At 38.4% G+C, this 17,190-nt stretch overlaps 1 protein-coding gene across 4 annotated transcripts in view; it reads left to right on the top strand.

Moving 5' to 3' along the window:
* The window catches only part of GTPBP10 (GTP binding protein 10), a 46,930-nt gene that overhangs the window by 14,547 nt on the left and 15,193 nt on the right, over positions 1-17,190 (top strand). For all 4 annotated transcript variants that reach the window (XM_063726083.1, XM_063726084.1, XM_054559522.1 and 1 more), the window contains exons 5-8: positions 10,927-11,000; positions 13,089-13,141; positions 16,289-16,396; positions 16,915-16,992. In XM_063726083.1, coding sequence (XP_063582153.1) covers positions 10,927-11,000; positions 13,089-13,141; positions 16,289-16,396; positions 16,915-16,992 — 313 coding nt within the window. The remainder of the gene's footprint in view (positions 1-10,926; positions 11,001-13,088; positions 13,142-16,288; positions 16,397-16,914; positions 16,993-17,190) is intronic.

The raw sequence follows: 17,190 nt of genomic DNA, 5'->3' as shown, positions 1-17,190 counted from the left end.
CCCCCAGACCCCCACCCCCTGACAGGCCCTGGTGTGATGTTCCCCACCCTGTGTCCATGTGTTCCTTGTTCAGCTCCCACTTAAGAGTGAGAACATGCAAGGTTTGGTTTTCTTTCCTTATGGTAGTTTGCTGAGAATGATGGTTTCCAGCTTCATCCATGTCCCTGCAAAGGACATGAACTCATCTTTTTTTATGGCTGTATACCATTCCATGGTGTATATGTGCCACATTTTCTTAATTCAGTCTGTCATTGTTGGACATTTGGGTTGGTTACAAGTCTTTGCTATTGTGAATAGTGCCGCAATAAACATACGTGTGCATGTGTCTTTATAGCAGCATGATTTATAATCGTTTGGGTATGTACCCAGTAATGGGATGGCTGGGTGAAATGGTATTTCTAGTTCTAGATCCTTGAGGAATCGCCACACTGTCTTCCACAATGGTTGAACTAGTTTACAGTCCCACCAACAGTGTAAAAGTGTTCCTATTTCTCCACATCCTCTCCAGCACCTGTTGTTTCCTGACTTTTTAATGATCGCCATTCTAACTGGTGTGAGATGGTATCTCCTTGTGGTTTTGATTTGCATTTGATGGCCAGTGATGATGAGCATTTTTCGTATGTTTGTTGGACGCATAAATGTCTTCTTTTGAGAAGTGTCTCTTCATATCCTTCGCCCACTTTTTGATGGGGTTGTTTGTTTTTTTCTTGTAAATTTGCTTGAGTACTTTGTAGATTCTGGATATTAGCCGTTTATCAGATGGGGAGATTGCAAAAATTTTCTCCCATTCTGTAGGTTGCCTGTTCACTCTGATGGTAGTTTGTTTTGCTGTGCATAAGCTCTTTAGTTTAATTAGATCCCATTTGTCAATTTTGGCTTTTGTTGCCATTGCTTTTGGTGTTTTAGACATGAAGTCCTTGCCCATGCCTGTGTCCTGAATGGTGTTGGCTAGGTTTTCTTCTAGGGTTTTTATGGTTTTACGGCTAACATTTAAGTCTTTAATCCATCTTGGATTAATTTTTATATAAGGTGTAAGGAAGGGATCCAGTTTCAGCTTTCTACATATGGCTAGCCAGTTTTCCCAGCACCATTTATTATATAGAGAATCCTTTCCCTATTTCTTGTTTTTGTCAGGTTTGTCAAAGATCAGATGGTTGAAGATGTGTGTCATTATTTCTGAGGGCTCTGTTCTGTTCTATTGGTCTATATCTCTGTTTTGGTACCAGTACCATGCTGTTTTGGTTACTATAGCCTTGGAGTATAGTTTGAAATCAGGTAGCATGATGCCTCCAGCTTTGTTCTTTGGCTTAGGATTGACTTGGCAATGGGGGCTCTTTTTTGTTTCCATACGAACTTTAAAGTAGTTTTTTCCAATTCTGTGAAGAAAGTCATTGGTCGCTTGATGGGGCTGGCATTGAATCTATAAATTACCTTGGGCAGTATGGCCATTTTCACGATACTGATTCTTCCTATCCATGAGCATGGAATGTTCTTCCATTTGTTTGTGTCCTCTTTTATTTCCTTGAGCAGTGGTTTGTAGTTCTCCTTGAAGAGGTCCTTCACATCCCTTGTAAGTTGGATTCCTAGATATTTTATTCTCTTTGAAGCAATTGTGAATGGGCGTTCACTCATGATTTGGCTCTCTGTTTATCTGTTATTGGTGTATAGGAATGCTTGTGATTTTTGCACATTGATTTTGTATCCTGAGACTTTGCCAAAGTTGCTTATCAGCTTAAGGAGATTTTGGGCTGAGATGATGGTGTTTTCTAAATATACAATCATGTCATCTGCAAACAGGGACAATTTGACTTCCTCTTTTCCTAATTGCATACCCTTTATTTCTTTCTCCTTCCTGATTGCCCTGGCCAGAACTTCCAGCACTATGTTGAATAGGAGTGGTGAGAGAGGGCATCCCTGTGTTGTGCCAGTTTTCAAAGGGAATGCTTCCAGTTTTTGCCCATTCAGTGTGATATTGGCTGTGGGTTTGTCATAAATAGCTCTCATTATTTTGAGATACGTTCCATCAATACTGAATTTATTGAGTTTTTAGCCTGAAGAGCTGTTAAATTTTGTCAAAGGCCTTTTCTGCATCTATTGAGATAATCATGTGGTTTTGTCGTTGGTTCTGTTTATTGCTGAATTACATTTATTGCTTTGCGGATGTTGAACCAGCCTTTGCATCCCAGGGGTGAAGCCCACTTGGTCATGGTGGATAAGCTTTTCGATGTGCTGCAGGATTCGGTTTGCCAGTATTTTATTGGGGATTTTTGCATCAGTGTTCATCAGAGATATTGGTCTAAAATTCTCTTTTTTGTTGTATCTCACAGGCTTTGGTATCAGGATGATGCTGGCCTCATAAAATGAGTTAGGAAGGATTCCCTCTTTTTCTGTTGATTGGAATAGTTTCAGAAGGAATGGTACCAGTTCCTCCTTGTACCTCTGGTAGAATTTGGCTGTGAATCCGTCTGGTCCTGGACTTTGTTTGGTTGGTAAGCTATTAATTATTGCCTCAATTTCAGAGCCTGTTATTGGTCTATTCAGGAATGCAACTTCTTCCTGATTTAGTCTTGGGAGGGTGTATGTGTCGAGGAATTTATCCATTTCTTCTAGATTTTCTAGCTTATTTGCATAGAGGCGTTTATAGTATTGTGTGATGGTAGTTTGTATTTCTGTGGGATCGGTGGTGACATCCCCTTTATAACTTTATTGCGTCTATTTGATTCTTCTCTCTTTTCCTCTTTATTAGTCTTGCTAGCGGTCTATCAATTTTGTTGATCTTTCAAAAAACCAGCTCCTGGATTCATTGATTTTTTTTGAAGGGTTTTTTGTGTCTCTATTTCCTTCAGTTCTGCTCTGATCTTAGTTATTTCTTGTCTTCTGCTAGCTTTTGAATGTGTTTGTTCTTGTTTCTCTAGTTCTTTTAATTGTGATGTTAGAGTGGCAGTTTTAGCTCTTTCCTGCTTTCTCTTGTGGGCATTTAGTGCTATACATTTCCCTCTACACACTGCTTGAAATGTGTCGCAGAGATACTGGTATGTTGTTCTCATTGGTTTCAAAGAACATCTTTATTTCTGCCTTCATTTCATTATTTACCCAGTAGTCATTCAGGAGCAGGTTGTTCAGTTTCCATGTAGTTGAGTGATTTTGAGTGAGTTTCTTAATCCTGAGTTCTAATTTGATTGCACTGTGGTCTGAGAGACAGTTTGTTGTAATTTCTGTTCTTCTACATTTGCTAAGGAGCGCTTTACTTCCAACTATGTGGTCAATTTCGGATTAAGTGCAATGTGGTGCTGAGAAGAATGTATATTCTGTTGATTTGGGGTGGAGAGTTCTGTAGATGTCTGTTAGGTCCGCTTGGTGCAGAGCTTCGTTCAATTCCTGGATATCCTAGTTAACTTTCTGTCTCGTTGATCTGTCTAATGTTGACAGTGGGGTGTTAAAGTCTCCCATTATTATTGTGTCAGAGTCTAAGTCTCTTTGTAGGTCTGTAAGGACTTGATTTATGAATCTGGTTGCTCCTGTATTGCGTGCATATGAATTTAGGATAGTTAGCTCTTCTTGTTGAATTGATCCCTTTACCATTATGAAATGGCCTTCTTTGTGTCTTCTGATCTTTGTTGGTTTAAAGTCTGTTTTATCACAGACTAGGGTTGCAACCCCTGCCTTTTTTTGTTTTACATTTGCTTGGTAGATCTTCGTCTATCCCTTTATTTTGAGCCTATGTGTGTCTCTGCACATGAGATGGGTTTCCTGAATACAGCACACTCTTGGGTCTTGACTCTTTATCCAATTTGCCAGTCTGTGTCTTTTAGTTGGAGCATTTAGCCCATTTACATTTAAGGTTAATATTGTTATATGTGAATTTGATCCTGTCATTATGATGTTAGCTGGTTATTTTGCTCATTAGTTGATGCAGTTTGTTCCTAGCATTGATGTTCTTTACAATTTGGCATGTTTTTACAGTGGCTGGTACCGGTCGTTCGTTTCCATGTTTAGTGCTTACTTCAGGAGCTCTTGTAGGGCAGGCCTGGTGGTGACAAAATCTCTCAGCATTTGCTTGTTTATAAAGGATTTTATTTCTTCTTCACTTATGAATCTTAGTTTGGCTGGATATGAAATTCTGGGTTGAAAATTCTTTTCTTTAAGAATGTTGAATATTGGCCCCCACTCTCTTCTGGTTTGTAGAGTTTCTGCCAGAGATCAGCTGTTAGTCTGATGGGCTTCCCTTTGTGGGTAACCCGACCTTTCTCTCTGGCTGCCCTTAACATTTTTTCCTTCATTTCAACTTTGGTGAATCTGACAATTATGTGTCTTTGAGTTGCTCTTTTTGAAGAGTATCTTTGTGGCATTCTCTGTATTTCCTGAATTTGAATGTTGGCCTACCTTGCTAGGTTGGGGAAGTTCTCCTGGATAAATCCTGCAGAGTGTTTTCTGACTTGGTTCCATTCTTCCCATCGCTTTCAGGTACACCAATCAGACATAGATTTGGTCTTTTCACATAGTTCCATATTTCTTGGAGGCTTCGTTCGTTTCATTTTACTCTTTTTTCTCTAAAGTTCTCTTCTTGCTTCATTTCATTCATTTAATCTTCAGTCACTGATACCCTTTCTTCCAGTTGATCAAATCACCTACTGAAGCTTGTGCATTCGTCACATAGTTCTCATGCTATGGTTTTCAGCTCCATCAGGTCATTTAAGAACTTCTCTACATTGGTTATTCTAGTTAGCCATTCATCTAATCTTTTTTCAAGGTTTTTAGCTTCTTTGCAGGGGTTCGAACTTCCTCCTTTAGCTTGGAGAAGTTTGATCATCTGAAGCCGCCTTCTCTCAACTCATCAAAGTCATTCTCTGTCCAGCTTTGTTCCGTCACTGGGGAGGAGCTGCATTCCTTTGGAGGGGGAGAGGTGCTCTGATTTTTAGAATTTTCAGCTTTTCTGCTCTGTTTTTTCCCCATCTTTGTGGTTTTATCTACCTTTGATCTTTGATGATGGTGACATACAGATGGGGTTTTGGTGTGGATGTCCTTTCTGTTTGTTAGTTTTCCTTCTAACAGTCAGGACCCTCAGCTGCAGGTCTGTTGGAGTTTGCTGGAGGTCCACTCCAGACCCTGTTTGCCTGGGTATCAGCAGTGGAGGCTGCAGAACAGTGAATGTTGCTGAACAGCAAATGTTGCTGCCTGATCGTTGCTCTGGAAGCTTTGTCTCAGGGGTACCTGGCCATGTAAGGTGTCAGCCTGCTGCTACTGGGGGTTGCCTCCCAGTTAGGCTACTCAGGGATCAGGGACCCACTTGAGGAGGTAGTCTGTCCATTCTCAGTTCTCAAACTCCATGCTGGGAGAACTGCTACTGTCTTCATAGCTGTCAGACATGGACATTTAAGTCTGCAGAGATTTCTGTTGCCTTTTGTTAGGCTATGCCCTGCCCCCAGAGGTGGAGTCTGCAGAGGCAAGCAGTCCTTGAGCTGTGGTGGGCTCCACCCAGTTCGAGCTTCCAGGTGGCTTTGTTTACCTACTCAAGCCTCAGCAATGGCGGGCACTCCTCCCCCAGCCTCACTGCCGCCTTGCAGTTCGATCTCAGACTGCTCTGCTAGCAATGAGTGAGGCTCCGTGAGCATGGGACCCTCCGAGCCACGTGCGGGATATAATCTCCTGTTGTGCCATTTGCTAAGACCATTGGAAAAGTGCAGTATTAGGGTGGGAGTGATCCGGTTTTCCGAGTGCCGTTTGTCACAGCTTCCCTTGGCTAGGAAAGAGAATTCCCTGACCCCTTGCATTTCCCAAGTGAGGCAATGCCTCGCCCTGCTTCGGCTCACGCTCAGTGGGCTGCACCCACTGTCCTGCACCCACTGTCTGACAAGCCCCAGTGAGATGAACCCGGTACCTCAGTTGGAAATGCAGAAATCACCCATCTTCTGGGTCGCTCACACTGGGAGCTGTAGACTGGAGCGGTTTCTATTCGGCCATCTTGGAACCCCACCCCTGATTTTTGTTCATTGATTTTGTGTCCTGAGACTTGGCTGAAGTTGCTTATCAGCTTAAGGAGATTTTGGACTGAGACTTTGGGGTTTTCGAAATATACAATCATGTCATCTGCAAACAGGACAATTTGACTTTCTCTTTTCCTAATTGAATACCCTTTATTTCTCTCTCTTGCCTGATGGCCCTGGCCAAAACTTCCAATACTGTGTTCAATAGGAGTGGTAAGAGAGGGCATCCCTGTCTTGTGCCAGTTTTCAAAGGGAATGCTTCCAGTTTTTCTTATTCCGTATGAGACTGGCTGTGGGTTTGTCATAAATAGCCCTTAGTATTTTGAGATACATTCTGTTGATACCTAGTTTTTTGAGAGTTTTTAGCATGAAGCGCTGTTGAATTTTCTCGAAGGCCTTTTCTGCATCTATTGAGATAATCGTGGTTTTTGTCGTTGCTTCTGTTTAAGTGATGGATCAGGTTTATTGATTTGTGTATGTTGAACCAGGCTTGCATCCAAGGGATGATGCCAACTTGATCGTGGTGGATAAGCTTTTTGATGTGCTGCTGGGTTCGGTTTGCCAGTATTTTATTGAGGATTTTCGCATTGATGTTCATCAGGGATATTGGCCTAGAATTCTCTTTTTGTTGTTGTTGTTGTTGCATCTCTGCCAGGCTTTGGTATCAGGATGATGCTAGCGTCATGGAATGAGTTAGGGAGGATTCCCTCTTTTTCTATTGAATGGAATTGTTTCAGAAGGAATGGTACCAGCTCCTCTTTGTACCTCTGGTAGAATTGAGCTGTGAATCCACCTGGTCCTGGACTTTTTTTGGTTGGTAAGCAATTAACTATTGCCTCAATTTCAGGACCTGTTACTGGTCTATTCAGAGATTCAACTTCTTCCTGTTTTAGTCTTGGGAGGGTATATGTGTCCAAGAATGTATCCATTTCTTCTAGATTTTCTAGTTTATTTGCATAGGATTGTTTATAGTATTGTCTGATGGTAGTTTGTATTTCTGTGGGATCAGTAGTGATATCCCCTTTATCATTTTTTTATTGCATCTATTTGATTCTTCTCTCATTTCTTCTTTATTGGTTTTGCTAGCGGTCTATTTATATTGTTGATTCTTTAAAAAAAAAAAGCAGCTCCTGGATTCATTGATTTTTTTTGAAGGGTATTTTGTGTCTATCTCTGTGATTTCTGCTCTGATCTTAGTTATTTCTTGCCTTCTGCTAGCTTTTGAATGTGTTTGCTCCTGGTTCTCTAGTTCTTTTAATTGTGATGTTAGGGTGTCCATTTTAGATCCTTCCTGCTTTCTCTTGTGGGCATTTAGTGCTACAAATGTCCCTCTCCACACTGTTTTAAATGTGTCCCAGAGATTCTGATACATTATGTCTGTGTTCTCATTGGTTTCAAAGAACATCTTTATTTCTGCCTTCATTTCGTTATGTACCCAGTAGTCATTCAGGAGGAGGTTGTTGAGTTTCCATGTAGTTGTGTGATTTTGAGTGAGTTTCTTAACCTTGAATTCTAATTTGATTGCACTGTGGTCTGAGAGACAGTTTCTTATGTTTTCTGTTCTTTTGCATTTGCTGAGGAGTGTTTTACTTCTCATTATGTGGTCAATTTTAGAATAAGTACGATATGCTGAGAAGAATATATATTCTGTTGATTTTGGGTGGAGAGTTCTGTTGATGTCTGTTAGGTCTGGTTGGTCCAGAGCTGAATTCAAGTCCTTGATATCCTTGTTAACCTTCTGTCTCGTTGATCTAATATTGACAGTGGGGTGTTAAAGTCTCCCATTATTTTTGTGTGGGAGTCTAAGTCTCTTTGTAGCTCTCTAAGGACTTGCTTTATGAATCTGGTTGCTCTTATATTGGGTGCATACCTATTTAGGATAGTTAGCTCTTCTTGTTGAATTGATCCCTTTACCATTATGTAATGGCCTTCTTTTTCTCTTTTGATCTTTGTTGCTTTAAAGTCTGTTTTATCAGAGACTAGTATTGCAACCCCTGCCTTTTTTTGTTTTCCATTTGCTTGGTAGATCTTCCTCTATCCCTTTATTTTAAGCCTGTGTGTGTCTTTGCACATGAGATGGGTCTCCTGAGTACAGCACACCAACGGGTCTTGACTCTTTATCCAGTTTGGCAGTCTGTGTCTTTTAATTGGGGCATTTAGCCCATTTACATTTAAGGTTAATATTGTTATGTGTAAATTTGATCCTGCTGTTATGACGTTAGTTGGTTATTTTGCCCGTTAATTGATGGCAGTTTCTTCATGGCATCAATGGTGTTTACGATTTGGTATGTTTTTGCAGTGTCTGTTACTAATTGTTCCTTTCCATGTTTAGTGCTTCCTTTAGAAGCTCTTGTAAGGCAGGCCTGGTGGTTGACAAAATCTCTCAGCATTTGCTTGTCTATAAAGGATTTTATTTCTCCTTCACTTATGAATCTTAATTTGACTGGATATGAAATTCTGGGTTGAAAATTCTTTTCTTTAAGAATGTTGAATATTGCCCCCCACTCTCTTCTGGGTTGTAGGGTTTCTGCCAAGAGATCCACTGTTAGAGGAAAGGGAAATCCCCCGACGCCTGTGCTTCCCGGGTGAGGCGATGCCCCACCCTGCTTCGGTTTGCCTTCCATGCACTGCACCCACTGCCCAACCTGCCCCATTGAGATGAACCATGTATCTCAGTTGGAAATGCAGAAATCACCCATCTTCTGCGTTGATCTTGCTGGGAGCTGTAGACCGGAGCTGTTCCTATTGGGCCATCTTGGAACTTAACTCTTATAAAGACATACAGAGTGGTATAATGGACACTGGAGTCTCAGAGGGAAGAAGGATAGGAGGGCAGTGAGGGATGCAAAACTACCTATTTGGTACAATGTACACTGCTTGGGTGATGGGTACACTAAAATTCACTATTGAGTGAGAATGCAAATTTTACAACCTATATGGAAAACAGTATGGAGATTTCTCAAAGAACTGAAACTAGATATATCATTTCATCCAGCAGTCCCATTACAGGATATCTACCCAAAGGAAAAGAAGTCATTATATTAAAAAGATACCTGCACACATGTTTATCACAGTATCATTCAGAATTGCAAAGACATGGAATCAACCTTAGTGCCCATCAACCAATGAATGAAGAAAATTGAATGTGTGTGTGTATGTATCTATATATACACATGCCATAGAATACTACTCAGCCATAGAAAAGTATGAGGACATCTTCCTAAGTGAAGTAACTCAGGAACGGAAATCCAAGTGCCACATATTGTCACTTATAAGTGGGAGCTAAGCTGTGAGTACACAGAGGCATGCAGAGTGGTATAATGGACATTGGAGACTCAGAGGGAGGGAGGATAGGAGGATGGGGAGGGATGAAAAACTACCTATTGGGTACAATGTACACTACTTGAGTGATGGGTACACTAAAATCCCAGACTTCACCAGTATACAATGTATCCATGTAAACAACAACAACAAAAAAATCACTTGTACACCTAAAGCTATTGAAATAAAAACATTAAAAGAAATAGGCCGGGCATGGTGGCTCATGCCTGTAATCCCAGCACTCTGGGAGGCCCAAGGTGGGCAGATCACGATGTCAGGAGATTGAGACCATCCTGGCTAATACGGTGAAACCCCGTCTCTACTAAAAATACAAAAAAAAAATTAGCCAGGCATTGTGGCGGACGTCTTTAGTCCCATCTACTTGGGAGGCTGAGGCAGGAGAATGGAGTGAACCGGAATGCGGAGCTTGCAGTGAGCCAAGATCACGCCACTGCACTCCAGCCTGGGCAACAGAGTGAGACTCCATCTCAAAAAATAAATAAATAAATGAATAAATGAAAAGATATGAGCTATTAAGCTATGAAAAGATGAAAAATGTTGCAAAGGTTTAAAGATAGTCATTGCATTGTTTAAAGTTATTTAAAAAAAAAAACAAACAATACACATTTGTTTGCATAAAGAAAAAGTTGTCTGTGAATTCCACCACCCAGAGATGACTATTAACAGTGTCTGTCTACCTGTATACACATTTTTTACAATGTTGTTTAGAGTGAAAAATTGTAGACAACCTGAATGTCTGTCAATAGGACATTAGTTAAGTAAATTACACTTCACCATTGAAAAGGGTTCACCTTATATGATTCAGTTTAAAGAGTAGGCCAAGTAACTGTAAAGTAGTTTTCCCCTACTTCCTTCAAAAAAATATTAAAACTTGAACATTAAGACTCAATAAAAACTGCCAATTTTTTACAGAAAATAGAGGGAAAAGGAGCGTGTTAAGTGTCCATGTAGGTGCTAGTAGAAAAATGAAGACTTTGGAAAAGAAACTCTGTAGGACAAATGACCCAGTTTCTTTAAAAATAAAATTGCAGATGGGAAACAAGATGGGAGGGGGAGCTTGAAAACAGATTTGAGACACACCGAGTATTTGTAACGTACAGACCGTACTTGGATTTCTATTCAAACCAAATTTTAAGAAGTATATTGCCAATGTATTAGTATTTGTTGAAGCTAGGTGATAGCTAAATGGAATTCATTACACCTCTCTACTTTTGTATATGTTTGAAACTGTCTATAAAATTTTTTTTAAAGCAGTTTACAAAACAATGTAATGTTTTGTCAGTTATAGCTGGAGTTAATAGTTACAGGTGTTTTTCTTTTTTTTCTTTCTGTTTTTCTATGACTTCCAATGGGTTTTTATTTTTAAATCATAATTAGAATAATTATTATACACTTTAAATATTGAAACATCTTCAGTGTCCAGCATGAATTTATCTTTACCTTTTATGTAAGTATATATTCTCAAGTTTTTCAAGATTATTTATAATACATTTATATTCTACTTTTAATCCCAAATATATTCAAGAAGTCTACTTGAATTGTTAGGAATTCAGAGATAATAATATTGACATTTGTGTATAATTTTATATTCTTGTTTCAGATTCCCAAATGCTGGAAAATCCTCTTTGCTAAGTTGTGTTTCTCATGCAAAACCTGCAATTGCAGATTACGCATGTAAGTATAATTTGATTGTACATTTTAATGAATGGAGATAAACTTTTAAAGACTAATATTTCTCTGAGAATGGATAAAATGATAACTCTGAGGGTATCCTTAATTGAAAAAACTTTTGGCAGATAGACTACTGTTGCACAGGCCAAAGTGCAGTTGCATGATCATGGCTCACTGTAGTCCAGGCTCAAGCCATCCCACTGCGTCAGTCTCCCATGTATGTAGGTGGGACTACAGATGTGTGCCACCATGCTTGGCTAACTTTTTTTTTTTTTTTTTTTTTTTTGTGGGGACAGGGGTTTCGCCATGTTGCCCAGGCTGGTCTTGAACTTCTGGGCTCAAGTGATCTCCCACCTTGGCCTTCTAAATTGCTGGGATTACAGGTGTGAGCCACCCTCCCCAGCCATATTTTCCATTAATCTTTGAAACCTCTATACCCCTCAGCAAAGTTTCTTAAACAGGTTAGACACTTACTTTATTGCATTTATTTTTCTGTTGCAGAATCATTTATTTGGTTTAGTTAGGATTTTATGAACCACTTACCCTTTATCAGGCACTGTGATAAGTACCAGGAAGGCTGAGTTGAATACTTTCATTCATTTAGCAGATACTTATTTTTGGAACCACATTGGGTTCTGGGATTACAAAGACTGATAAACAGAAACAGCTCCTGTTTTGACTTGTATTGAGTTTGTAGACTAGTGGAGTAAGGCATATATATCACTAATAAATATAAGGGAATATGAAAGGGTACTATGAAAGAGTGTAGATGACTGCTTTAGGCTTCCTTAAGGATGTGATTTTTGGACTGAGATATGAGGAATAATTATGAGTTAATTAGTAAAATAGAGTGGAGGGTGAAGGGTCTTTAATCAGAGGAAATAGCATGTACACAAAGGCTTAGTGGTGGCAGGGAGTAGATTTGTGTGTCCAGAGAACATGAAGTAAGGGTAAGAATCGAGATGAGCCTGGAGATGTAAGAGAGCATGTCACATAGACCATTTAGGCTGTATTTGATTTTTATACCTTAAGAGCAATTGGAAGCATTTAAGCAAGGGATAAAATGCTTAGGTTTGCTCCTCACAGAGATCTCCACCTGTAATATAGAAAATGGATTGGCGTGGGACATGAAGGGTCTGAGAAAACCAGTTAGTAGGCTCTTGTGATAGCTAGATGAGATATAAAAGAAGGTTTGGTTAAAAGTAGTGAGTATGATAAGATCATTAAAAGGACACAGAATGCCATTAACTTGGAAAATAAAATCAAGCCATTCTAAAATTAGACTGTGATGAAGTAGAGTGAAGTTTGGACTAATTGCTATAAATCACAAGGCCAATATTTGTTATAATATATATAGGACTTGAGAAGGAAAAACAAAAAGTCATAGGAAAGAGGCTAGTGTAGGATTGATGAGGCTTAAGGATAACAATGAGAAGGAACTAGAGGATAACTGAATGAGAAGGAACTAGACAAATTTCACCCACAGATCCAGTGATAGAAACTTAATATCTGACCCTCCTGAACATCTATCACACACCTTAAAGTGCAATAGAAGAACATTGAGGTTCAGTAATTACATTAGGCCTATACAGATTATAAAAATCTGTGTTTGTCTTTTTCCAAATACTATTTATTCATTTATTTTAGAGACAGGGTCTAGCTGTTCTGTCACCCAGGCAGGAGTACAGTGGCATGATCATACCTCACTGCAACTTTGAACTCCTGGGCTCAAGCAGTCCCCACCTCAGCCTCTAGAGTAGCTAGGACTACAGGTGCACTGCCATGTCTGCCTAGTTTCACATTTTTTTGTAGAAACAGGGTCTCACTATGCTGCCCAGGCTCATCTTGAACTCCTAGCTTCAAATGATCCTCCTGCCTTGGCTTCCCAAAGCATTGGGATTACAGACATGAGCCACAACACTTGGCCCTCCAAGTACATGTTAAATGGCAAAGATAATAATAGTTTCCATTTTAGCAAATTAGAACAAAATCTGAATTGAAATATTGTTTATGCATAATACCAAGACAATTTTGAGAGTACCAGCCCTAAAATAAATTCTAGCCTTAATTTATTGCTGTGTTTCCTTTTAGTTACAACATTAAATCCTGAACTTGGAAAGATAATGTACAGTGATTTCAAACAGGTAGGTATTTTTAAAGTAAAACACTGTATTAGAAGTCAAAGTACTTGGTTTTGGTACTTACTTGGATATTATAGTATTTGCCTGTTTCTGTGGTGTTAGGGGAGAAAAAGTAACAAGATTTTGTTTATGCTAAGTGAAACTGGTCAAATTAATTCTGAGCACTATCATAATATATTTAATTTCTTCTTCCAAAGATTAGGTCCAGTTTATCCCTACAACATTATGTCTTCTTCTTAGCCTTGGTTTCTTCTTATTGCAAGTCTTTCTTTTACTACTATATTGGATTATTTATCTTCATTTTTAAAAAATGCTCTCTAAAGTTCATGGTAATGGTTTTATTCCAACTTTCTTTTTTTAAAAAAAAAAAAGTTTTAATGGAGTGTTGGTCTCAACCAGCTATTAAAATTCATTTTTTCCTTCATAAGTAACAACAGTGGATCTTCTGTATAATTAGAAAAAAAACTAAAAAAAGGAAAGTAACAATATTTAAAATCTAATGTACAATCTAGTAGTTGTGCTCCTTAGCATTTATCCATGTACATTGAAAAGCTATGCACACATAGAAGTCTGCACATGGATGCTTATAGCAGCTTTATTTGTAATTACCAAACCTTGGCCAAGATATCTTTCAGTAGGTGAATGGGTAAATAAACTGTCATATGTATTTAGACAGTGGATTATTATTCAGCTCTAAAAAGAACTGGGCTATCAAGCCTCAAAAAGACCTAGGGGAATCTTAAATGCATATTACTAAGTGAGAGAAGCCAATCTGAAAAGACTGTATGATACTGTGTGATTCCAATTATATGACATTCTGGATAAGGCAAAGCCGTGGAGACAGTAAAAAAAAATCGATGATTTCCAGGGTTAGGGAGGAAGGAGAGATGAATAGGCAGAGTACAGAAAACTTTTAGGGTACACTATAAAGTATGATACATATAGTAAAGTATGATACTATATAATATTAGAGCAACATTGTGTTGCTGTAATGGTAGACACGGTGTACATTTGTTAAAATCCATAGAATGTACAGCACCAAGAATGCAACAGTGTAAAGTATAGACTTTGGGTGCTAACGATGCATCAGTATAGGTTCATACAGTTTTATGACATAATTTAAAGGAACATTAAAAAATTATTCGGTTATAATAGTGATATAACAGTAAAAGATAAAACTTCAGTTATAATATAGAATGTTAACTGTAAGTAAAATTGTATTAAATATAGGGTAATATGAATATTTAGAACAATATTTAGAGGAAAAGAGAACATCGTTTATACCTAATTTTTAAGGGAAATCAGTAGAGGAAATTTCAGGACATGAGACTTCTGTTGTGCATGCTGCTTTGTCAGCTTCCTTTAAGACCCTGAATTATTTATCTACACTGGGCAGGGGATGTCGAGTACTGCCTCTCATTCTTTATTGCACTTCAGAATTATCTGGGTGGTCTAAGAACAGCAATGATGAGTGATGCTTAGGCCCCAGAGATTTGAAACAATCTCTTGGGGGTAGGGCCTGGGCATTTGTAGCTTCTAAGAGTTCCCTACGTGATTATGATGCACAGTGAGGTTTGAAAAGCACAAATGGCCGAGTGTAGTGGCTTACACCTGTAATCCCAGCACTTTGGGAGGCCAAGGCGGGCAGATCACGAGGTCAGGAGATCAAGACCATCCTGGCTAACACAGTGAAACCCTGTCTCTACTAAAAATACAAAAAAAAAAAAAAAAAAATTAGATGGGTGTGGTGGTGGGCGCCTGTAGTCCCAGCTACTCCAGAGACTGAGGCGGGAGAATGGCGTGAACCTGGGAGGTGGAGCCTGCAGTAAGCCGAGATTGCCCCACTCCACTCCAACCTGGGCGACAGAGCGAGACTCTCTCAAAAAAAGAAAAAGCACAAGTGTAAAATGATGATTAATAATGATTATTCCCTGTAAAAGGAGTCTAGGAAACTGTATTCTTTTATTAGGTTGGTACAAAAGTAACTGTGGTTTTGGCCATTAAAAGTAACGGCCAAAAGTAGGAGAAAGTAGGAGAGCCACAACTACAACTCGGGTTTGTCGAGTGCTGTTTCACCTGACTGATCTTACTTGAATACTGGCACAAAATGAGATGATGACAGGGTGACAAGGAAGCATGCTCAGGTGAATGAACTTCTAGATGATAGAACTCTGCTCCTCATGTAATGCCATGAGATTTGCTTAAGTTTAAACAATAATGACCTACAAAAATGTGAAGCAATAACAAACTTGGCACTGCAAAGAACAGGTGAGGAGAATCACACCTCTATTAACGTAGTAAAGTCTATTAAAAGTAATGCCAAAACCACAGTTACTTTTACACCAACCTAATACTTTGTAAGAATGGTTGATAATCCTGCTAGTATAATATGAACAGAAAAGGAACAATGGTGCCAAATAAATAATACAAATTGAATTTAAAATACAGAGCTGTACCTGGTAAATGTCTACTGAATTAATATCCTTGTAGATTTTTATGAATTCGGAGTATAAAGGTTGAAATTCTGTGAAAAGTTCATATTGGACAATACCATTTAGGAAATTATAAATAAATTTTAAACTAGGGGTTAGTGTGGTGGCTCACCCGTGTAATCCCAGCACTTTGGGAGGCTAAGATGAGAGGATCACTTGGGGATAGGAGTTTGAGAGCAGCCTGTGCAAGATAGCGAGACCCTGTCTCTACAAAAATTTTTTTAGTTAACTGGGCATGGCGGTACACACCTGGAGTCTTAGCTACTTGGGAGACTGAGGTGGGAACATAGCTTGAGCCCCGGAGTTTGAGGCTACAGTGAGCTATGGTCACACCACTGCACTCCAGCCTGGGTGACAGAGCAAGATCTGTCTCTAAAATAACAATAATAAATAAATAAACAAATGATAAACTAATCTTTAAAATTCCTAGATTATTAGATTAATAGTAAACATGGGACTCTAATATCTGATAACAAAAGATTTTAATTCTTAATACTGTACATTAATTTTACTTTTATACTTGGCTTTTCAAAGATGTAGTGGTAATCATAAGTTAGGAACTGTTTATATTTGAAATATCTTAAAAATTTTGGGATGTAGTTGAACTTGGGGTTTTCATACATTTTCCTTTTTTATTAACCATTTAACTTTGTATTAGATATCAGTAGCTGATCTTCCGGGTTTAATAGAAGGAGCACATATGAACAAAGGAATGGGCCACAAATTCCTCAAGCATATAGAAAGAACTAAACAACTACTTTTTGTTGTAAGTCATATGTATACTAATGTGATATTAAAATAAATTGAAAAGCAGTGAATTTAGTTTTTCTAGAATTTGTTTATAAATAAGAAAGTGGTAGCATATGTTACTCCACTAACTAAGTCTTTTATAATATGGGGATGGAAGTGACATTGTTTACTATATCATATGTAAGTTTGGCCATACTTGCCAACATGTATTTCCTTAAGATTTCCAACATACTACCATATTGTATAGTATCATAGTATCTCTTTCATTCTTCATTGATGATGCTAGAGTTATATATGAGATTGTCTTCATACAAATTGTCTTATCCTAGTTTTTTATTGTATTAATGACTGTAATTTTATCAGAATAATTAAAGTTATCTTAACACCTTGATTTCTGTTACTTATTTTGAATTACTAAATAACAAGTAGAGTATAGAGCAATTGTTTTTAGCTTGAGAGGGTAAAACATTTTAAAACATAGAAATGTATAGCTGTTCTTCTTATGTTAAAGGCTGTCTCTTCTCTTTTTTTTAGGTTGATATTTCTGGATTTCAGCTTTCTTCTCACACTCAATACAGAACAGCTTTTGAAACCATAATACTGCTTACAAAAGTAGGTTTTCTCTTTTACTGTGTTCTATATTTGGTCTAATACATAGGAATGTAAGACTATATGAAATAACATAATTACAGTCTATACATACTCTGCCTTTAAAGCTTTGGTGTCAGTTAAAGAATTACTTAAACTTGTCTCCATTTCCTCTACATTCATTTGCTCCTCAAACTACTGCAATGGATAAAACACTCCTGG

Source organism: Pongo abelii, chromosome 6 (assembly GCF_028885655.2).
Source record: "Pongo abelii isolate AG06213 chromosome 6, NHGRI_mPonAbe1-v2.0_pri, whole genome shotgun sequence".
Classification (NCBI taxonomy): Eukaryota; Metazoa; Chordata; class Mammalia; order Primates; family Hominidae; genus Pongo; species Pongo abelii.
This window is presented reverse-complemented; position numbering and strand designations above follow the sequence as displayed.